Consider the following 24,062-nt stretch of genomic DNA (forward strand, 5'->3'; position numbering starts at 1 on the left):
TGGACATAAAAATGTTCATGTTTGCATGTTTCACCTGCCACCTTTTTATAAACTCCTCATAAATGCTATTTGCTTCCACTTATATTCTTAGGCCAAATTGTGGTCTCAGTTAACATTCTGTATTCTAGTACCTCAACATTTAGTCTTTCAGTTACTAAGTTCACTTATTGACCAATTTTGCTGTATTCCAAATACAACCAGATGTTGGAAATACAAAGAGGAAATGAACTTTCCTATCTTCAAGATAATTTCATTCTGGTAGGGAGACAGACATGCAAACAATTACAGTGTTGTCGGATACATACCATAATAGATAGTAGGAAAAGAGGTGACAGGGAAAATAGGAGTGATTCCATCCAGGACTCTGGGAGAGATTTCATAGAAGAGTGGTGCCTAAGCCTCTAAAGCATTTAGAATGCTGCTTAACACTTTAGTGTTAGCACTATTACAAGTGTCTTGACTCTTTGTAAGCAGTTATATGTGTTAGCTATAATTATTATTACTATTACTTTTGAAGAAAAGTACTTTTTAAAAAATTAACAATTCAGATGTCATTGGTAGCCTTGTAAAGAGCAGTTTCAGGGGCTGATTGGTTAGAAGCTGGATGGCAGGGGCTGAATAAGAAATAAAAAATTTGTCACAGGCCAGGCACAATAGCTCACACCTGTAATCCCAGCACTTTGGGAGGCCAAGGCAGGAGGATTGCTTGAGCCAGGAGTTTGAGACCAGCCTGGGCAACAGAGCAAGACTGTACCTCATTAATATTATTATTATTATTATTATTATTATCATTTTATTTTGTAGAGATGGGGTCTTGCTATGTTGCCCAAGCTGGTCTTGAATGCCTGGCTTCAAGCAGTCCTCCTGCATCAGCCTCCCAAAGTGCTGGAATTAACATGCATGAGCCACCATGCCCAGCCAAGACTCTGTCTCTACAAAAAAAAAAAATTAAGAATTAGCTGGGCTTGGTGGTATGCACTTGTAATCCTAGCTACTCGAGAGGCTGAGGCAGGAGGGAGGATTGCTTTAGGAGTTCAAGGCTGTAGTGAGCTATATAATGGTGTCACTGTACTCCAGCCTGAGCAAGAGAATGAGCTCTTGTCTCAAAAAAAAAAAAAAAAAGGCCGGGCACGGTGGCTCAAGCCTGTAATCCCAGCACTTTGGGAGGCCGAGGCGGGCGGATCACAAGGTCAGGAGATCAAGACCACAGTGAAACCCCGTCTCTACTAAAAATACAAAAAATTAGCCGGGCGCAGTGGCGGGCGCCTGTAGTCCCAGCTACTCAGGAGGCTGAGGCAGGAGAATGGCGGGAACCCGGGAGGCGGAGCTTGCAGTGAGCCGAGATCGCGCCACTGCACTCCAGCCTGGGCAACAGCGTGAGACTCCGTCTCAAAAAAAAAAAAAAAAAAAAGAAGAAGAAAAGAAAGTTATCACAGCAATGTACTGCTCAATAGTACCTTATTGGAGCACTTGTTTCTTGAGTGATTTGTCCTTTTGTTTGCACCATATGGTTTTTTATTTTATATAATTTGTGTTTCAAATGTGTGTTTTAATGTAATTTTAAAAGCTAAGCAGAGGCAAACGAAACTAGTTTGTCAGTGTGGCCGATGAAACCAGGTAAAGTTGACCAGATTACTCTAGGGCTTAATGTCTCATCTTTGCTGTCTTCATTAAATTTCCCAAAGAGGTACTGGCAATGGTAGCAATCAGAAATGTAATAAAATATTATGATAAGTCAGTATCAATCTGTTGATCCTAATTTTCTTTACATCTCTTTTTCTTACTATGTGAAAATCTAACATCAGAACACTCTACTCCTTTTCATATGTCATAGAGTAAAATTTTGTCAAAGATGAAACCTTACCAATGTAGTCTTTAATCTGTCCTGATTTATTTTACAGTATGTGCTCATAACTTTCTGGCCTTATCCACAGAAGGAGCTCAAAAAGTGGGATGAGTTTGAAGATATTTTAGAAGAGAGGAGGCATGTCAGTGACTTGAAATTTGCAATGAAATGCTACACACCTCTTGTCTATAAGGGAATTACTCCATGTAAACCAACTGATATTAAATGTAGTGTTCTCAGTTCTGAAGAGATTCATTATGTCATTAAACAGGTAAGTGATTCTCTCTTCAACCATGGCCAGATTTGTTCATTGTCAGCAAGTTGTAGATTCTATAATTTATTTTGCTATCTTTAATATATCCTTTTAGGCTGAGCTGTATTCATCACATTTATCAAATACTTATCGTATCCATATGTGTTAGCCTTTTGCTGAACACTGGACTAGAAGTCTAACAGTGAGCAAGTTGAGCATAAGTGAAATATGTCGTCTGGGCATAAGTGAAATATGTCATCTGGGCATAAGTGAAATATGATACGAGACATGCTAGTAGTGGAAGCCCAGTGTGCAGGGGCGCTAATTAATTATAGGGGCAACTCATTTGGTATAGGGAGTCAAGGAAGTGATTTTTTTTAATGAGGCCTAAAAGATAATTAGAGATTTTGCAAGTGAATTAGGGAAAGAGTATTCAAGCCAAACAAATAACTTATTCCCATGGTTTTCAAACCTCCACATTAGCATTACCCAGGGAGCTTTTCAAAATCCCCATACCATCCCCATGCCAATTAAATAAAATGTCAGGGAAGGAATATCAGTAGTTTTTAAAGAAGCCCAGGTGATTCCAAAGTATAGCAAAGTTTGGGAGCCACTGGCTTGTTTTAAGGACTGAAGCCGTGAAAAGACTTGTACTTTTCTCTTGGAGAAGCTGTCAGTTTTCTCTGGTAGGAGATAGGTTGAGCCTATTCCATTAAGTGCATCCAATTTTCCTCATCAATTAGATGCTAACAACAGTGGTTCTCAACACTGGCTTCCCCTTAGAATCACCTGTAGGACTTTTGCAGAAAGTTTACTTTCACTGTACTGAAACTAGTTCAGTATGACTAGACCAAAGAGCAAAGAAGGGATGATAATAAGAAATAAACCTGGAGAGGTAAGAAGGGTCGTGTTGTGAAGGACTTTGTAAACCACATTGGATTGTATTTTATCCTAGTACAGTGCAAAGATGTTAAAAGGTTTCAAGATAGAGTGTGACACGATCGGCTAATGTTTTAGAAAAACCATCTGCTAAAACTAGACAGGAAGTCTGCTTGTGATGCTCTTGGAATAATCCCTTTGTGCAGTCATAGTTGCCTAGACTAGGGAGTGGTTGTAGAAACAGAGAAATGCATAGATGTAAGGGATTTGAGAGGTGGGGTCTACTTTATTTATGACCAGTTGGGTGTAAAAATGGAAGGAAAAGAAAGAATCAAGGATGATAAACCCGTTCACTGAAATAGGGAACTTAAGAGGGAACCAGTTTGGGAGGGAAACTTAAGTTCTGTTATAGCTGTGTGATTTGAAGACATCATAATGAAGGTATTTGGTGGGCAGGAGCTTCCTGATCGCTGGCCCTCCACGTCATATCACCCAGGTGCTCATATGGTTATAGGCCCACAGGTGGATAAATGGATGTGTTGCAGCCGTTACTGACCTGGGGCTTGGTCCCGCCCAGATCCTCTCGTTCATAGCTTTGGGAGTATGGCATTGAATGACTGGCCTCATTTTTGCTAGCAGCAATCTCCTATTGCTCCTGCCCCCATTTTTTTCCTGGTCCGAAAATAAAATATTCCTCTTTCCTAAGAAACTCCTCTAAGGAATATGCTCTCTCCTTTTTTTTTCTTTTGGTCCTCTATAAATGTCTTAAAGGAAAACAAGCGTGCATGCAACTAGTATGTTTTTGTAAGGAGAGTGAACTCATTCAGAATTGCAGTATTCTTGCTTGATGTTGGTTACCAAAGAATGTTAACATTTAGCGCTGCCTCTTTATTCATGTAGACTGTGGCTCACTCTCATCTTCCCTGTAGACAGAACTGACTCCGTTCATGTTTAAGGACTCTCCCTGACTTTGGCTGTTACCTCCAGTTTTTTTTGAGACAGAGTCTCGCTCTGTCACCGAGGCTGGAGTGCAGTGGCGCCATCTCGGCTCACTGCAAGCTCTGCCCCCTGGGTTCATGCCATTCTCCTGCTTCAGCCTCCTGAGTAGCTGGGACTACAGGCTTTAAATTTACCTCTCACGCTCGAAGGCTGACCTGTAGAGATCTTGCTTTTTTAACTTTTAACTGGAGTTTAATCAGGTTTGTGGCCTTGGGAACGTTTTTTATCTCTGCTCTCTGTTTTCTTGATTTGCATATATGAGCTGTGCTCCTAATCCTTTGTTTTTATTGGCCTTACATATCCTGGGGAAGCTATCCAGTTTTATCTGGTTGGGCCTATTTCATAAGTGAAGTCAAGTTTCCTCATCAGACGCTAACAACAGCAGTTCTTTCTTATGGAATTCTTGCCTTCATGGAGTTTAGCTCCTAGTGGATAATAATAGTAACTTTTGCAAAAGTTAGAGCAAGAATTCCTGTCTCTTTTTTCACTGTGGTGTTCCCAGTGCCTAACACATAGTAGACATTCAATCAATATTTGTCGAATTAGTGAATTTTTAAAATTGAGGAATTTTTAAAATTGAGGCCATGGTCCCATCTACAGAGATTCTGATTTAACTGGTCTGGGATAGGACCCAGGCATCTCTCTCTCTTTCTTCTACTTTTTTTTTTTTTTTTTTTTTTTACAAAGTCTCACTCTTGTCCCCAGGCTGGAGTGCAATGGCACAATCTTGGCTCACTGCAACCTCCGCCTCCCAGGTTCAAGCAGTTCTCCTGCCTCAGCCTCTCGAGTAGCTGGGATTACAGGTGCCTGCCACCACGCCCAGCTAATTTTTGTACTTTTAGTAGAGTAGAGACAGGGTTTCACCATGTTGGCCAGGCTGGCCTCGAACTCCTGACCTCAGGTGATCCGCCCACCTTGGCCTCCCAAAGTGCTGGGATTACAGGTATAAGCCACCACGCCCAGCCTTTCTTCTGCCTTTTTTAAAGCTCCTCAATAATTCTAATGCACACGCAGGTTAAGTGTTACCGATTTAAAAGATCTTATTCAGGCCAGTGTTTCTCTGACTTGTCTGTGCTGCTGAGAAAAATCACATAAACTAGGTAGATTGGAATCGTACAAATTCATGATTAGGCAGCCAACTGGGCCTTCCATATTCCCCAGTAATTCTGTTTCCCTAGTGAATTGTTTTTCATTCTCCAAAATGACAGTTTTAGCAGCCCCACTCTCTTTGAACTTCCAACCCTGCCTCCTCCTGTTACTCTCAGCAGATGGTTTTCTTCCTGTGTCACAAAGAAAAAATATATATATATGTTTTTTGAGACAGAGTCTCACTCTGTCACCCAGGCTGGAGTGCAGTGGCACGATCTCAGCTCACTGCAAGCCCTGCCTCCCGGGTTCACACCATTCTCCTGCCTCAACCTCCCGAGTAGCTGGGACTACAGGCGCCAGCCACCATGCCCGACTAATTTTTTTTGTATTTTTAGTAGAGACGGGGTTTCACTGTGTTAGTCAGGATGGTCTCGATCTCCTGACATCGTGATCTGCCTGCCTCGGCCTCCCAAAATGCTGGGATTACAGTCATGAGCCCCTGCCCCCAACCACAAAGAAAATTTAAACTATTATTCGTGCTCTCTCAACTTCTGTGATCAAATCTACCGATTTACCTGTATCTAGTACTCATTATTTTCTCCTGTTCAATTAGAAGGAACCCCTTCTCCTGTTTGAGTTTAATCCCTACCCTATTCTTTTGTTCTGAATTCCACCCCCTCCCTCATCCTCAGGAACTTTGCTGTCCTATCGCTTCATATTTCTTCAACTACTTCTTTGTTAGCTCTTCTCCCATCAGCATTTAGCATATTTACTTCTCTCCCAGCTTAAATAGACCTACATCCTTTAGCCCCACGCCTTCTCTAGTTACTGCCCATCTCTTTCTTCCCCTACCTCTACCTCTCTCCTCCTCTTTTAAGAAATTGATGGGGGGTTTTTTGTTTTGTTTTATTCTTTACAGACAGGATCTCTCTGTCACCCAGGCTAGAGTACAGTGGCATGATCATAGCTCACTGTAACCTTGAACTCCTGGGCTCAAGCAATCTTCCTGCCCTAGCCTCCTAAGTAGCTTGGACCACAGACATGTGCCAACATGCCCAGCTTTTTTTGTTTTGTTTTTTAAAATTTTTTGTAGAGACAGGATCTCGCCATGTTGCCCAGGCTGGTCTTGAACTCCTGGACTCAAAGGATCCTCCCGCCTCGGCCTCCTAAAGTGCTGGGATTATAGGTGTGAGCCACTGTACCTGGCTCGAAATTGGCCACATTGTCCGTGCTTACCATCACACTTCCTAACCCTTCATTTACTACTCAACTTGCTGGAATCTGGTTTCTCATCCACTGTCATGGCTCTTTCTGAGGTTGTAAATGACTTCCTTATGGGTAAATTCTACCTGTTTCAAAGCTGTCATAGCCTTTGGCTCTTGCTCTTTCTCCTTTCTTTCCATGATACCATACCATCACCCTAAGCCCCGTATCTTTTTAATCATTCCTCACTTGCTTTTATGGGGGCTTTTCCTTTGCCTGTCTCTTTAAATGATGGAATTCATCAGGATGTTATTCCAGCCTCTGGTTTTATTCTACCCAGTCACTGGGCAGTTTTATTAATTGCCAGAATTTTAAGTACCTTCCTTATGCTGACATCTCCCTATTATAATAAATCATAACATAATAAGAACATAGATAAATAATATCTGTTCCTTCAGCCCAGATCTCTTTTGAGTTTCATGTGTCTGTTTTTATATGTCTACTAGAATATCCTCTTGGAAATTCCAAAGCACCTCAAGTTCAAGATGTCTAAGTCAAACTCTTTACCCCTCCCACCCCTACCCCTGAGCCAGGTGTCTAGAGATATTACCTCTTACCCGCACCCAGTTTTCCCTGTCTCCAGGAATGGCCCCTCCACGCACTGGTTGACCATACCACCACAAATCTGGATGCCATCTTCAGCTTCTTGCTTTTCTTTCATATACTGTCAGTCACTAAGACTGCTGATTTGCTCTCTTAAATGTCACTTCCTGTCTATGTATTTCCACCTCTGCTGCCACCTAACTCAGTCTGCCTTTATCTCACAGAATACAGTAGTAACCATTGAAGGGGTCTTAGCCAAGGAAAGATGTGATTACTTTTGCATTTAAGAGATGGCTCAAGTTTATAATGTGGAGAAGAGACTGAAGAGTCAGAAAAATGAGACAAGGAGTTAGTTATAAGACTATTGCTCATCTGTTGAGTTTTATATTAGGTTTCTATGAAGGTGTATCTTCTGGGCAAATGAAAAGCCTAATTGCACGGAATAAGAGGTCAGGTTGTCCTCTGCTCTGCTCCAATCATGGAGAACGCATTTCCTTCAGGCAAGCCGGCCTGTTCACCTGTGTTGTTGATCTATTTGTTTCATTCTAATTCGCAAGAGTCTTGTCTTTCCTACCCATCAGCCCTTTCCACTGGCTCAAGCTGGCACGAGGATTTTCCATCTAGGGGAAAGTCCCCCTTTGGTCATGTATTCTGCTTATTTCCCTCTTTCCCTACTTTTCCTGCTTCTCAGAAGAGTGGGTACATGTGGTGTCTTCCTTTTCCATTCAGGTCCCAATTGTAGCAGATTGCTGAAGCTTATCTAGTAAAGGTTATCATGGATCTCCAAGGGGCCCATTCATCTCCACGTTATCTTTTGCTGTGTCTTTTATTGTTATGTTAGACACTCTTCTTCAGGATCATCTTACCTTGAATTCTGTGACATCCGGTTTTATTCCGTGACATCTCATGTTAGATGTTCCTCATTGATATCTTTCATAAGTTCTTCTGTCTGCCCCTTCATCCCTCTTACCAGTCCCTTGATTCCTCCATTTTCCCTTGGTTCTGCCCTCTGCCTATCCAGCCGTTGTTAGGATTATCTGAGTAGCTGTTTCACCAACGTCCTTAATTCTCCTTTGTAATCTTTCCTTCCAGACTGACAAGGAAAAAAAGCAGCCTGGAATCTGCCAGCTCACCTTCTCTGTTCCTATAACCAGGTGTCTGGCTGCTCCTGGGAGAGTGGGTGAGTTATACAGATCCACATTCTGCAGCCTCAGGATCCCTTCTTCCATCTGTCCCTTTTAGTCCAGTCTCAGAGACAAGGCACCTGCTCTCCTGGTCACAGCTAGCCACACCCCTGTGGTCTGGAAGCCATGCGGTCCAGCCTCTTCTGAGACCTTTGGCATGCACCTGCTACCTTTCCTCTATCTTCAGCCTTTCTCTCAGGGGACTTCTTCTATTTAGTCTATAAACAGGTCTGAGGCTTTAACACCACCGAGCTGTATACTTAAAAATGGTTAAAATGGTATATTTTATGTTATGTGTATTTTAATGCATTTTTTTCCTTTTTTTTTTTTTTTTTTTTTTTTTTTTTTTGGAGACAGAGTCTCGTTCTCTCACCCAGGCTGGAGGCAGTGGCTCAATCTCGGCTCACTGCAAGCTCCGCCTCCCAGGTTCACGTCATTCTCCTGCTTCAGCCTCCTGAGTAGCTGGGACTACAGGCGCCCCCCACCATGCCCGGCTGATTTTTTTTTTCTATTTTTTAGTAGAGATGGGGTTTCACCATTTTAGCCAGGATGGTCTCGATCTCCTGACCTCGTGATCCACCTGGCTCAGTCTCCCAAAGTGCTGGGATTACAGGCGTGAGCCACCGCGCCCAGCCAACACAATTTTTTTAAAGTGGAATGCTAATTAGTAAAAACAAAAAAAAACAGGTCCAGGACTTTTGCGTCTCGGGAGAACATTTTTTGCTTTAATTCATATCCTCCCTTTACTTCTCATTCAAACTTTCCCATTATTCTGTGGCCAGTGTCTTAGTTCCTCAGCAGTTCATTTAGTCTTCAGTCCATTCAGTATGAGTTCTCTTCTGACTATATTTTTAAACTTTTTTTTTTTTTGGTACGATCACTATTTCAGGTAACCTCTGAGTAAAACAAAGGAACATAGGTAAGAGGAAAGAGTTTATCCCAGTTCCTCACTCTTAGCCCTGTTGAACTGAGCCCCCCAAAAAAGATAGGATATGCAGCAAGATAGAGATGGTGGTTGCACAACGTTTGTGAATGTACAAAATACCACTGAATTGTTCACTTTAAAATGATTAATTTGCCTGGATGCGGTGGCTCACACCTGTAATCCCAGCACTTTGGGAGGCCGAGGCAGGCGGATAACCTGAAGTCGGGAGTTCAAGACCACCCTGACCAACATGGAGAAACCCGATCTCTACCAAAAATACAAAATTAGCCAAGCATGGTGGCACATACGTGTAATCCCAGCTACTCTGGAGGCTAAGACAGGAGAATTGCTTGAACCTGGGAAGCGGAGGTTGCGGTGAGCCGAGATCGCATCATTATACTCCAGCCTGGGCAACAAGAGCGAAACTCTGTCTCAGAAAAAAAAACATTAATTTTATAGTGTGTGAATTTAACCTCAGTGAAAAAAAAGGATAAGATACTTCTTCACTACATGTAATTGGGGTGCCAACACCCATCCTCTGAGCTTCTGAGCTCATCCTAAAGCAGTGCACTCTCCTTTGGGAAGCATAAGGATTACTTATTTTACAGACTTCATTTCAAAGTGCTTGTTTGGGGGACAATGAAAATGGGCAAATCAGGGCTTCCTCAAGGATAGAAACTGACTGTCAGGCCCTTGACAGTCCTAGCACACAGCAAACATTTTGTTTCTTTACAAAAGATCTAGAGGACCATGTGAATAAAATAAGTTCCATTTTGAGATCCTTTATTTCACTAATTATCCTTTGATAGTTTGGGGCTTTGTGTGCCCATGACTTGATAGATCTGATGTAGTCTGAGTCAGTAATTTCAATGTAATCTTGTATATTACCTTGTAATAGCATTGAGCCAGCTGGTGGAGCGCTGCAGTAAAACACTGAGAGAAGCCACCATTTGCTAGGACACTAGACTATGGGCAGCAACTTATTTTAGAGAGTTTGGATGTAAACTTATTAACAAACCAAATGGAAAGGTGAAGTGTTTTCTTCACTCTAAAATGCTATCCTAAAAAGCCATTTTTCTTCTAATTTCTGGCCTTTAACCTTCTTTAAATAGGCTCATTTATCTACTATGACTGGGTTGGGAAGTTGTATCAATTTAAATTAAGAAGACACTATATTTGAGTTATAGAAGATTAATTCATTTGGAATTAGTCATACTGGTTTGAGTAAAGCTTTCTCTCTTTTTGTTGTTGTTGTTAGAAATTATTCCTGCTTTTCCTTTCCTTTTAGCTTTCCAAGGAATCCCTTCAATCTGTGGATGTCCTCCGAGAGGAAGTTAGTGAGATTTTAGATGAAATGAGTCACAAACTGCGTCTTGGAGCCATTCGGTTTTTTGCCTTCACCCTGAGCAAAATATTTAAACAAATTTTCTCGAAGGTGTGTGTAAATGAAGAAGGTATTCAGAAAGTGAGTATTGATTGTTAAAAAAAAAAAAAAAGTATCATCTTAAACAAACAAAAAAAAACAGTCTCTTTTTCAACCCCTCACAATTTAAACAACTCAAGGACAGCTCACTTGGTCCATCAAAAGCCTAGGGCCTAATCATCAGGCCTCCAGTCTAGGCAGAAGAGGATGTGCATCTCTGAAGGTTGTTTTCTGTTTTTGGTTTCCCTTTAACTGCAGACCTACAGGCTTCAGACTAACTTAAGACTTATAGACTAACAATGTCAGATATTCAGTAGTGTTACAAAAGAAATGCAAAGAATTCCTGCATATACTTCACCTAGATTCCCTTACAGCATTTCCTGATTCCCTTACAGCATTTCCTTTATCCTTTTTCTAATACTCTGCTGTGTTTTTCCTGTAATTAAGGACATTATCTTATGGTACAAGTATCAAAATAAGGAAATTAACATTGATCCAATACTAGTAATACAGACCTGACTCATATTTCACCAGTTGTCCCGGTCGTGTCCTGTCTAGCCAAAGAAAATCCTAGCTCATGTGTTGCACTAGAAATCCTAGAAAGTGTTCAACTTTCTTCTTTATCCACTTCCATATTAGACTCTTTTAATCTAAAATAATTCCTTAGTATTTGTATTTGTGTTTCATGCTAATTTTTTTTTTCTAAAGAACAGGCTAATTATTTTGAAGTGTGAAATGGTTTGAATTTGAGTATTTGAGTGATGTTATCTCAGTATTAGGCTCAGGTTGTGTACCTTTGCTAGGAATACCCTGGAAGCGATGCATTCTTCTCAGTGCGTCGTATCAGCAGCACATGGTGCCTGTTGGTTTCATTACTGGAGATGTTTCACTTCCATCAGTTGGTTATGGTTATGACTGCCAGGTTTCTCTGCTGTAAAGTTATTATTTTTTCCTTTATAATTAATGAATATCTTCATTAATTACATAGTGAAAAGACACTTTGAGAATGGCTAAATATCCTGTTTTGCATCATACTTTACCCCACTGGTTTTTGCACCCACTGATGATTTTTACCAGAATTAGTTATTATGTTAATGATTGCCAAATGATGACTTTTCTAATTTCATAAAGAGCTTTCCTTATGGAGATTATTTTTACTTGTTTTTTTTTTTTTCCTCCTAGGAAAGCTCTTAACTTCACTTGCCTTCCTCCTCATGCCTTTTAATATTTTGTTTTAATTCAGTCATTTACTTTCCTGTCAAATATTTCTTCTTCCTCCTGACTGTTTTCGAGATTGCTGACTTATACCCTGAATCTGTCAGAGACTGTTACAGTGTTTGGGACCAAGGGTGTTGGTGAGCCATGTCTTAAGTGATGATCACAGATTACCTGGCCTCTGTTATATTTAGATTTCAAAAAAGCAGATAACACATGGATACCAGTGAATCTTGAGGTTGATGGCCTGAGGAGTATATTTGGAAACTCAAATTATCCCTCCCAGCCACATGACACCCATTCACCCTGGCAGTGAGTCCAGCACATAGAGAAGTACCATTCTTCTCACCTTGTCCTATGAATTTGTAGATTTTTTTTTAATCTCTCCAAGAGAAGCTTTGTTTTCTCATACTACAACCAACCAATTCAATACAGTGGTTAACAGTTGGCTTTTTAAGTCAGACTGACTTGGGTTCCATTCACAACTCTACCATTTATTGGATGCATGACTATTTTACAAACAAGGAAGCTAAGGCTTAGACCTTGTTAATTATGTGGTATTAGACACAGCACATAAAATAACTGTATATAAAATGATGCTAATATAGTGCCCAACTAATATGTGTTAACGATCATCACTGTTACCATTATTCTGACCCATAAAAATTTACATTTTTAATATTCTTGCATTATGTGAAATTGTTTAACTAGAAACAGTACTTTTACCTTATCAGAGCAAATCGTTTATGTGTATGGTAGGAAGGCAGAAAAAGAGGATGGGTATTCCCTCTCTACATAGACTTATTCTTCCGTTTGCTGATTTGAGATGTGATTTGATAACATGACAACTGAAGTTATTCAAAATGTAACATTTACTTTCAAGCTACAAAGAGCCATCCAGGAGCATCCTGTTGTTCTGCTACCTAGTCATCGAAGTTACATTGACTTCCTGATGTTGTCTTTTATTCTATACAACTATGATTTGCCTGTGCCAGTTATAGCAGCAGGAATGGGTATGTATTGTTTTTCTATTTTTTTAACTGTAAAAATTAAAAAGTTCACTGGCATATTCTAGCAGTACTGAGGTATTTGAAGATGATGATGAAAATAGCCTCTCCTCGCTTCTTCCAGTCCTAGCACCGAACAACTTGAGTTATGTCCTTCGTCCTGTGCTTCACTGTGCCTGAACAGACATCTGCAGTTCATGCACACAGGGTTCTTTAGTGTAGGCTTTACAAATGAGACTGTACTACTTACAGGTATTACCTGCCTTTTGCTTTTTTTATTTGGTAATATATTAATGGCCACCTCTCTAGGCAATAAATAGATAACTTTTTTAAGTTTATTTTTAATTGTGATAAAATACATATAATATCAAATTTACCATCTAAGTCATCTTCAAAAATACAGTTCAGTGGCATTAAGTACATTTACATTGTTATGCAGCTATCAACACCTTCCATCTCCAGAACTCTTCATCTTGCAAAACTGAAATGGTACCCATTCTACCCTCCGCCTGACTCTGGGCAATCAGCATTCTACTTTCTGTCTCTATGAACTTAACTACTCTAGATATTTGATAGATGTGAAATCATACAGTACTTGTCCTTTCGTGACTGGCATATTTCACTTAACAGAATGCCCTCAAGGTTCATCCGTGTCAGAATTTCCTTCCTTTTTGAAGTTGGAAACGCATCTGCTCAAGACCCTGCTCTCCATTTTTTTACATATATACCAAAAATGGTATATATAGAATTGCTGGGTCTTGTGGTAATTTTTTTCATTTTTTGAGGAACCACCATACTGTCTTCCGTAGCAGCTGCACCGTTTTACATTCCCACCAACAGTGCACAAGAGTTCCAGTTTTTCTACATCCTTGCCAACACCTGTTATTTTCTGATATATTTTATAATAATTTTAATGAGTGTAAAGTGGTATCTCATTGTAGTTTTGATTTGCATTTCCCTAATGATTAGTGATGCTGAGCGTCTTTTTCGTGTGCTTATTGGCCATTTGTATATCTTTGGGGAAATGTCTATTCAAGTCCTTTGCCTATTTTTTAATTAGGTTGTTTGCGGGTTTTTTAGTTGAGTTGTAGGAATTGTTTCTACATCCTGGATATTTACCCTTATCAGACAGATGATTTGCAAATATTGTCTTCCATTTCATGGGTTACCTTTTCACTCTGTTGATTGTGTTATTTGATGCATGGAAGTTTTTAGTTTTGATATAGTCTAATTGATGTATTTGTTTCTTTGGTTCCCGGTGCTTTTGGTATCAGATCCAAGAAATCATTGCCAAATCCAAGATCATGAAGCTTTTCCCTTATGTTTTCTCCTAAGAGTTTTATGGTTTCAGGTCTTAAATTAAAGTCTTTAGTTTTTTTGAGTTAATTTTTGTATACGGTATAAGTTAAGGGTCTAACTTCATGTCTAACATTAATTTTAATAGCTGTATAATATTCAGCAATGTGGATATTTCATAATTTAGTAGTTTTGCTGTTATAAACAATGTCATAATATATTTTTATATTAGTGCTTTTATTCCTGTAAGATCAATTCCTAAAAGTAGGATTGCCAAGGCATATAAGTTGTTTATCCACTCCCTTTTAGGGTAGCCAGGAAAGCCGGGATTCAAGTATACACCTTTGTTAATAAATGCAGTGAATGGTAAGGTTAAAACTGCCAAGAACTTAAGCAGTTTAAAAGCATTTTCATCTGAACAAACTTGTGAGGAAGTTATTTGAAAATTAAGGGAAACGAAGAGAAAGACTATTTTAAAACTGCTGGTAGCAATCTTCCTTTCTTACAAGATTTGCCTTATTTAATCTCTTCCAACAAAAGTAAGTTGATATTTTTACCTGATAGGAAAAAGATGAGAGCTGGTTTGGCCTGGCTGTCCAGAGCATGTAGGGCACAGATTGGTCTGTTGTCAGGCTCAGCAGCATGATTGACTAAAGAAATTGACATCATGTCATTGTGATGTTGCTCTGCTGTTGCCCGTGGTTTCTAGCTGACCTACTTGTAAATGGAGTGGTGTATGGAGAAGCGAAAGGTAACCTCCCAGTGAATACCTGCCCCACAGAGTCCCCTCTTTTCTATAATTCTATTAGATATCTCTTATGCTTTTTAATGTCAGAGTATAATAATATCATAGGGGTATCTTACATTTATGAAATCTTTCTTAATAATGTTTGAGTTTAGGCCAGGCACAGTGGCTTATGCCTATAATCCCAGTACTTTGGGAGGCCGAGGCAGGAGGACTACTTGAGGCCAGGAAGTTTGCGACCAGCCTGGCCAGCATAGCAAGACCCTGTCTCATAAAATAAAACAATAAAACAGAAATGAAAAATAAGAATGTTTAAGTTTAGATCTTTATAGACGATTTCAAGATCAAGATCTGCAAATAAATATTATCCCCTCTTTTTTAGACTTCCTGGGAATGAAAATGGTTGGTGAGCTGCTACGAATGTCGGGTGCCTTTTTCATGCGGCGTACCTTTGGTGGCAATAAACTCTACTGGGCTGTGTTCTCTGAATACGTAAAAACTATGTTACGGGTAAATGCAAAGAATTCCCAAGTACTCTTCAGCCATATTTTCTTCACTGATGTTTGCTCATTTAAACTCTTAACTTCTGAATAGAACACTTAGCTATTTCGCTTTCCCTCAAGAACTGTTCATTACCGCAGCAGTTGGTTTAATCTGTATGACTCTCTTGTTTAATTTTCACTGTAAGCTGTGTTTGTTCAGGAAGCTTGGGAGGGAGCTTGGGAAAAGGAATCAAAAGAAGCATTTATCATTTTGAGAGTAGGCAACGGGTTTTGTGTTTTGTTTGTTTTCTCTTTAAAGAATGGTTATGCTCCTGTTGAATTTTTCCTCGAAGGGACAAGAAGCCGCTCTGCCAAGACATTGACTCCTAAATTTGGTAGGTCACTACATATTAAAAGGAAAAATACAAACCCAAAGACATCAGCTGCTACATACAACTTGACACTTTATTTAACAAGATATTCTTTTCAAGTGTAAATGTGTAACTGTTGATATTTACGGGGTTAGTGTATAATGTATGCTTTTAGTATTTTCTGTTTGTGTGCCCATGTTTGCTCTGCTCTTCAATATGTTGATGAAGCATTTCTCCCTGTGTTTTGCAGGTCTTCTGAATATTGTGATGGAGCCATTTTTTAAAAGAGAAGTTTTTGATACCTACCTTGTCCCAATTAGTATCAGTTATGATAAGATCTTGGAAGAAACTCTTTATGTGTATGAACTTCTAGGGGTTCCTAAACCAAAAGAATCGACAACTGTACGTGAGCTTGATTTTAGCCTAATTGAGAGAATGTGCTGACTGACACATCAACTAATTTCTAAATTTACCACTTTTCGTTTTGTTTTCCCCTGTATTATTAGGGGTTGTTGAAAGCCAGAAGGATTCTTTCTGAAAATTTTGGAAGCATCCATGTGTACTTTGGAGATCCTGTGTCACTTCGATCTTTGGCAGCTGGGAGGATGAGTCGGAGCTCATATAACTTGGTTCCAAGGTGTGACCTGTGTTTTAACAACTGTCTTAGAAATGAGGATTAAAATCCAAAGGTGTGAGTTGCAATTCTGGAGTTGACCACTTCTCTTGGTTTACTTAAGATCACAGAGAAAATGATCAGAAATGCTGTTTCATCAGTGGAAACCTTCAATTAACGAAGAATTATGTGTTTGTCCCAAAAAAGTGATGAACTGTAAGATATGTATGTCAAATATGCAAAATCAGACCATGATCATGTTTCTCAGGGGAACTAAAGTGGTAAGAAATAATGCCACTATTAACAAGGATATGTGCAGGAATTGTTGAGCACTATTGCTAGGCTACCCAAAGTATGCACTATTATTTTTGACCCTAGAAAGGATTGCATAATGGTAATGAATGAGAGTGAGTCCTTAGTCTCAAGAAGGTTATAGTTTTATGGGCAAGAAAATATATTAGGTTCTTTCAGGATACAGAACACAGATATACATATGAGTTTTCTTAATTAAGAGAAATATACCTGGACAAGTAAGGGAGACAAACCATCTGCCCCTCCAGGCCTCATGTGCTTGCAACATCATTTGCAACTTATCTGTAGCTTCAGCAGTTTCCCAGCAGCTACATTAGTCATCACAGAAGCTTATGTTAGTTTTTTTCCTGCCACAGGCTTTCTCTCTTTAGATCTCAAATTGGGTTGACAAGTTATTACCTAGTACAGGGCACCCTTACTGGCTGCATCTTTCTCATTAAGCCACCTGTGTGGCAATTTTTAGGTCATGTGTGTGTCTCTGCTCCAGCCAGCTCTGTGTAGGCCTTATCGTACTGTTCAAAGTGTGGTAATCCATGCATGAAGTCAGACAAACTGAATGGCGCCCATTCAGTATAAAATAGTTATTATATAATCTGATAAGTGTGTTCCACAATGGAGATACGTTCAGTGCACTACAGATTCTGAAAAGACAGTAATTCAGTCTACTGGGGCAGGCATCCATTCTCAGAGAAATGATGTATCCTATTTAGGAAGCAACAAAAGTTGTTTCCCTAGAACCAGGACTAATAGGACCCTGGACCCCTTCAGTATTTTTACCACCTCTCAAGAGCATATTCCAGAAATGTATGGTCAGATTACACCATAGTAAAGCAAATACTGTCTGCACCTGACCTGAGAGAATTCAGTTGGCAAAAAGTATGAGAAGCCTTCTAAAAGGTCAGTCTTTTTCCATCCCCATTTGTCTAAGTAGCAGAACTGTAATTTGTTGCTCTGTGCTCTTCCTTTTAGATACATTCCTCAGAAACAGTCTGAGGACATGCATGCCTTTGTCACTGAAGTTGCCTACAAAATGGAGCTTCTGCAAGTTGAAAACATGGTTTTGAGCCCCTGGACCCTAATAGTTGCTGTTCTGCTTCAGAACCGGCCATCCATGGACTTTGATGCTCTGGTGGAAAAGACTTTATGGCTAAAAGGCTTAACCCAGGCATTTGGAGGGTTTCTTATTTGGCCCGGTATGTAGGTAGGACATATGTGTTGAGAATGCTTGCTTAATTTGGAAGAGTTATAACCTGGACCTGAAAAATCTATAGAGGACTTGAGCAAAGGATTGCTCAGAAAAATAAAGGACAGGCCAGGTGCAGTGGTTCACACCTGTAACCCCAGCACTTTGGGAGGCTGAGGCGGGTGGATCACGAGGTCAGGAGATTGAGACCATCCTGGCTAACACGGTGAAACCCCGGCTGTACTAAAAAAATAGAAAAAATTAGCTGGGCGGGCTGGCGGGCACCTGTAGTCCCAGCTACTTGGGAGGCTGAGGCAGGAGAGTGGTGTGAACCCAGGAGGTGGAGCTTGCAGTGAGCCGAGATCGTGCCACTGCACTCCAACCTGGGTGACAGAGTGAGACTCCGTCTCAAAAAAGAGAAAGGACACCAGATCTGTTTCTATCACTAAAGGACACAGTGAACACAGCACATTGATTATTTGAGAATAATTGTTTACATGTCATTTCCCACTATAAGACTCTAAATATCTTGAGGACTAGAATACCATTTCCTTGGCACCTAGCACAGTGGAAAATAAAGTCATGAATCCTAGCCAGACATGGCGGCACACACCTATAATCCCAGCTACTTGGGAGGCTGAGGTGGGAGGATCACTTGAGCCCAGGAGTTTGAGACCAGCCTCAGTAACACAGTGAGACCCCATCTCTAAAAAAAAAAAAAAAAAAAAAAAAGGCCGGGCGTGGTGGCTCATGCCTGTAATCCCAGCACTTTGGGAGGTTTAGGCAGGCGGATCACAAGGTCAGGAGTTCTAGACCAGCATGACCAACATGGTGAAGCTCCATCTCTACTAAAAATACAAAAATTAGCTGGGCGTGGTGGTGCACGCCTGTAATCCCAGCTACTCGGGAGGCTGAGGCAGGAAAACTGCTTGAACCTGGAGGCAGAGCTTGCAGTGAGCCAAGATCGCGCCACTGCACTCCAGCCTGGGCAACAGAGTGAGACTCCATGTCAAAAAAAAAAAAAAAAAAAAAAAATACAGACTACAGTTGGAAATGTGTTTTTTTAAAGACCAGATAATTATTTGAAGTCAAGTACCTAGTATTCTTTGATCAACCCAATACTGAATACCTCATCTGTGCTGGGTACTACCAGGGATATGAAAATGAACAAGATGCCATCCCCATCCTGGAGGTTCCCCTGGGTTGCAGAGGGCAGGGTGGGTGGGTCATGTGTAAACAAGTTGTGAGGGTTCAGTGAACAGAGACAAGGAGTGATGTGCGTGCTGCAGAGGGTTCCTAAGAGTTGTGCAGAGGAAAGGGACCATACTCAGGAAGATTTCACAGAAGTGACTTTTGAACCCTTCAGGAAGACCAGGAGAGGAGCCTAGCCAAGGCAGGGATGAGGAATGCAAGATGGCAGGCTTGGGCCCCAGGGATTCATCAGTGATGTTAAAATGTTGGCCCAGATGGGGGATGAGGGGTAGATGGAAAATAAAGATGGACCTCCCCGCCCCCTCCCCACCATCCACCACCAGAAGACTGGAGGTAGAGAAACAAGTTAGGAGGCTGCTCTGTCCCAGTGAGATTTCTGCAGGAAGCCTGAGCCACAGCAGTAGAAGCACGCAGGCCACAGCCAAGAGATGAGGAGGATTTACTGACAAAAATGCCAGTCACCAAGAGAGAGACAAATCAGACATCTGTTCTCAGTGCTATGATGGTCTGGTAGGAGGCAAAGGACGTGTTGATTATGATACAAGGTAGCAAGTGTTGGGTGTCATGAGAAATAGCTGAAAGGGCTCAAACCCATCATTGTTTGGCCCAGGAACATATGAAAACATAGGTACTTGTTTTCTAAAGTGTTTTGCTTTTTCAAAATGGGATAAATGCCATGACTGATCCATAGTTAAGAGTGTCTGTTCAGTATCACTACAGTTCTGTTGCTTTTTTCTTTTTTTATGCAGATTACACCACATGCCTAAGCATGTGCATATCTCAAGCTTTTTATGATCATTTCACATAAAATATTATTCAGTTGAGCAAGCTGAGACAAGGCAAGTTGGTCAAGAATGAATGTGATCAAGTCCAGGAGGAAGCCATACCTCTCACTTGTCCCTGCCTTGAAGCAGTAGCAGAACTTGCCACCAAACTTGAGCAGTGTGCCACTGCCAGCCAGCTCTTTGGCTCAGGTTAACCGTAGAATAATTTTCCGTGCTGAGAATATTTGTTAAATATCACCATCTCTTCATTATGCTTCTGTAATTCTACCTGCCTGGCAGCTGTCTGCAGGCCAGTATGTCAGGTGATAAGCTACCAAGAACTGCCATGGATCTGCCTCTTTAGTTATCTTTGATTTGGGAAAAACTGCAAACTGATATTTTTACCATCTTGGTATAGGTCTAAGCAAAGGGTGTGTGTGTGTGTGTGTGTGTGTTGTATGTTGTAATGTATTCGTACACTAATCATGGGCCTTTTTGTCTTAGTCTTCTTACATTCCCATGCATGTGACTTTCCAGTTACGTAACTTGCTGTTACAAAACTTTAGATTCCCTTGGTTCCTGAAGTACACAGAAGTGGTGTTCATTTTCAGAGTAGAAACTGATGTGCTTTGAGAATGGCTGACAAATTTGGGGTAAGAAAGTATGTTACATGTCCTTAGAGAGAAAGAATTTATTTATGAAATAGTACTTTTAAAATTTTCTTCACATTTGGTATCATTACCATAATTGGTAGACACTAAAAGCTGTCACTTGAAAATGAGCATCTGTCACGTTACTGTTAATAACGTTAATGCCCACTAGGCCCAAGACTCCCTTGTTGTTTGAATGAATTGTCTTTGTGTGTAGATAATGAACCTGCTGAAGAAGTTGTCCAGGCCAGCATTCTTCTGCATTCCAACATCGCCAGCCTTGTCAGAGACCAGGTGATTCTGAAAGTGGACTCCGGAGACTCAGAAGTGGTCGATGGACTTATTTTCCAGCACATCACTCTCCTCATGTGCTCAGCTTATAGGAACCAGCTGCTCAACATTTTTGTCCGTCCATCCTTAGTAGCAATGGCATTGCAGATGACACCAGGGTTCAGGAAAGGTAATTTTCAGGAATGCAATCTTGAGTTTTAGAAGAGGTCTGACCATTCCATTCCATTTAGGGAGCAACATTTGAAGCCTTGTAATGTTCAGCCTCACCCCAGTGAAGAGCAGGCGTATCACTGAGAAAAAGTTAGCTTTGTTCCCCAAATACTTGTTCATCTGCTTAGAATTTTGGAATTGGGAGGACCTGGAAATAATCTAAACCTTTCCTTTTATAAATATGGAAAATGAGGCCTAGAAAGTTTCATAATTACTGAGAGAAGGATCTGGCATTTGAGTACAGTTCTCTACTTCCTGGTGTGCAGCACTGTTTCTGCTGTGCCAGCTCCCTGATCCAGCAAAGGCAGGTGGGCAGGTGAGCAGTCAGCAGTAGATGAGTACTCACGAGATGCACGGTCTCATTCTAATTGCATTAGGAGTGTAAAAATGAGTACAGCACAGGTCATGTTCACAGGAGCCTGTAGTCAAGGCCAGGGCGTTCTGTCAAGGCCCCATGTTAGAATTACGAGGGGAGTGATCCCCACCCCATTTCTTCAGTTGACCTGGGGTATGGGCCAGCCATTGGTGTTTGGTTTTGGTTTTGGCTTTTCAAAGCTCCACAGTGATTCTAAGGAAAAGTGCTATAGATACAGTAAAGATACCAGGAAATATGAATATAAAGGGAAATTAAGAAATCAGTACCTTTCCTTCCCTACTAGGGAGCCATGGGGTAGGGAAAAATGAAGTGTCCTGGCCTCTAAGGACTGTGATGTCTTACTGAGTTTCTACTGGTTGTAGATTATATTCAATCATTTAAAAACTATGCTAGGGCCTGACACAACGGCTTGTGCCTGTAATCCCAGCACTTTGGTAGGCCAAGGTAGGAAGATCACAATATCAGGACTTTGAGTCCAGCCTGACCAACATGGTGAAACCCTGTCTCTATTAAAATACAAAAATTAGCTGGGCGTGGCGGCGGGCACCTGTAATCCCAGCTACTTGGGAAGCTGAGGCTGGAGAATTCGCTTGACCCCGGGAGACGGAGGTTGCAGTGAGCCCACATCGCACCATTGCACTCCAGCCTGGGTGACAGAGCGAGACTCCATCTCAAAAAACAAAAAAACAAAAAGAACAAACTATGCTAAACCGTAGTTCGCTCTGTAGATAAGATTTGGGTTTAATTTAGCTTCCCTCAGGGGACTTAATTCTTGTCCCTGTTACATGAATAAAATATGCCTTTGAAATACATTTTGTGATAGTGAGGACTTCCTGGTACTCCCTTAAAGTTGAAAGGGCAATGTTGTAATTTTACATAATAAATTTATTTCCAGAGGATGTCTATAGTTGCTTTCGCTTCCTACGTGATGTTTTTGCAGATGAGTTCATCTTCCTTCCAGGAAACACACTAAAGGTAAAGTGCTTACAACAAAGAGCAAGTGTATTTGCAGTGTGAGTTCTAGAAATGTTAGGGGTGAATTCACAGATATGTCTCAGGCAGTGTGCCATCCCTTTCTTCAAGGCAAAGGTGGGGCAGACTTCAAGAGAAACTGGGGCGCTCACAGTTCAGCAGACTCTAGTTTGATTCTTGGTCAAGTTTAGTTAATAACTTAGAGATTATCTCATGAGAGGAGAGTCATTCTTTGAACTATCAGTGTGGCCGTTGCAACTAAACTAACTTTATTTTAGTAAACGTTTAAAAATCAGCACACAGCCAGGCGCGGTGGCTCACGCCTGGAATCCCAGCACTTTGGGAGGCCGAGGCGGGCGGATCACGAGGTCAAGAGATCGAGACCATCCTGGCCAACATGGTGAAACCCCATCTCTACCTAAAAATACAAAAATTAACTGGGTGTGGTGGCGGGTGCCTGTAATCCCAGCTACTCAGGAGGCTGAGGCAGGAGAATCACTTGAACCTGGAAGGTAGAGGTTGCTATGAGCCGAGATTGTGCCACTGCACTCCAGCCTGGCAACAGAGCAAGACTTCGTCTCAAAACAAAACAAAACAAAATCTGCACTCATTTTCCTGTTAGCAAGTTGTTAGAATGAGTCACCCAGGCAAGTGCCTTTTACTTTGAAAGTAGCAAGTGGTGGTCCTGCCTGGTCTAGACAGCTGAGGAGTCATCAGGCTCGCAGAACTGGACTGCTGCTTGGTTGAAGTGGGAAGTGACGGAGTAGATGAGAGGCATGTTAGGTTTTTGTGTGCTTTAAGGATAAGAGGTTTGATTCTGTAGGGAGTGAAATAGGAGTGCTGGCAATTTTAACCATAGCATAATTCTAAGTATTTTTAGGACTTGCTGTATGTATTTCCTATTTAAATTAAGTAGTGGTTCTGTAAAGTGAAAGAAAATCCATCACCCAGGTTGTGATTTGTAAGGCTCAGAAATGTTGTGTGTTTGAAAACATTTTGAATGTAGAACAGTGCTTCTCTGGCTACTATCTCACAACAGAATTGTTCTGGAAGTTGGGGAAATAGCTGGTATTCTGTTGTCTGAGGGCGTGTGGCTGCATATATTGAGACAGGCGGTGTACCCATTAACCTAGATGAGGGGGTACATGTATTGAGCTGGGCACTATACCCATTACCCTCAATGAGCACTATGGCCTCCTCTTCACCTCTAGGACTTTGAAGAAGGCTGTTACCTGCTTTGTAAAAGTGAAGCCATACAAGTGACTACGAAAGACATCCTAGTTACAGAGAAAGGAAATACTGTGTTAGAATTTTTAATAGGACTCTTTAAACCTTTTGTGGAAAGCTATCAGGTACGTAAATTTGGCAAGTTCTCCTTCATGCCCCCTGTATCAAATATAATAAGACATTCTCACCCTGTGCTTATTTCCAGTCTGAAGGGCAGGTATCTTCCTCAGGCAAATGGAAGAAGGAGAGAGAGTGATTAATACGATCAGTGATTTCACCTCACCAGTGAGACCTTGCTCCCTGCATTCAGGAGGAAGCTTGGTTCATTACAGACCCAAGAGGACAACAGCTTAGTGATGCCATGAGCACAGCATTCACAGGACCACAGTTACACCCAAGCATCATCTGTCATACTGTGTCTCATGTCTTAATGAGGTCTTCATGTCAGTCAATATGTAACCTCGAGATTTGATATATACCAGGCACTCAGTAAAGGCAAGACTTGAGTGATACATAAAGTCAGTTACAGATTACCAGATGTTTATGTTGGAAAGAAAAAGTTCAAGTGCAAGTTCTGAAAGCGTTTGTCAGAGCTCTTGGAAGTAGTTAGAGAGGGGATGGTATGTTGCCCAGCAGGAATTGTGCCAGGACTCAGCAGGCGAGAAAGTCTGAAACATAAACTGTAGGAAGGACTTCCACATGTTTGAGAGAAGAGGATGCTGTGACTCGGGT

General features: G+C 41.0%; 2 protein-coding genes across 4 annotated transcripts in view; one reads left to right on the top strand and one right to left on the bottom strand.

Annotated features, from left to right (window-relative positions):
- The window catches only part of C1H1orf131 (chromosome 1 C1orf131 homolog), an 846,319-nt gene that overhangs the window by 26,023 nt on the left and 796,234 nt on the right, over nt 1–24,062 (bottom strand). The window lies entirely within an intron of this gene.
- GNPAT (glyceronephosphate O-acyltransferase) overlaps nt 1–24,062 on the top strand; it is a 35,199-nt gene that overhangs the window by 7,576 nt on the left and 3,561 nt on the right. Inside the window, exons 1-12 of one of the 3 annotated variants that reach the window (XM_050769914.1) lie at nt 2,021–2,117; nt 7,965–8,052; nt 10,270–10,446; nt 12,503–12,632; nt 15,050–15,177; nt 15,469–15,544; nt 15,771–15,922; nt 16,027–16,157; nt 17,415–17,638; nt 20,472–20,714; nt 22,027–22,106; nt 23,315–23,455. In XM_050769914.1, the coding sequence (XP_050625871.1) occupies nt 10,336–10,446; nt 12,503–12,632; nt 15,050–15,177; nt 15,469–15,544; nt 15,771–15,922; nt 16,027–16,157; nt 17,415–17,638; nt 20,472–20,714; nt 22,027–22,106; nt 23,315–23,455 (1,416 nt within the window). In that variant the 5' untranslated portion in view covers nt 2,021–2,117; nt 7,965–8,052; nt 10,270–10,335. Of the gene's footprint in view, nt 1–1,934; nt 2,118–7,964; nt 8,053–10,269; nt 10,447–12,502; nt 12,633–15,049; nt 15,178–15,468; nt 15,545–15,770; nt 15,923–16,026; nt 16,158–17,414; nt 17,639–20,471; nt 20,715–22,026; nt 22,107–23,314; nt 23,456–24,062 lie in introns of those variants that run through there. The other 2 variants (XM_050769909.1, XM_050769911.1) reach the window with 2 other exon arrangements.

Source organism: Macaca thibetana, chromosome 1 (genome assembly GCF_024542745.1).
Source record: "Macaca thibetana thibetana isolate TM-01 chromosome 1, ASM2454274v1, whole genome shotgun sequence".
Taxonomy (NCBI): Eukaryota; Metazoa; Chordata; class Mammalia; order Primates; family Cercopithecidae; genus Macaca; species Macaca thibetana.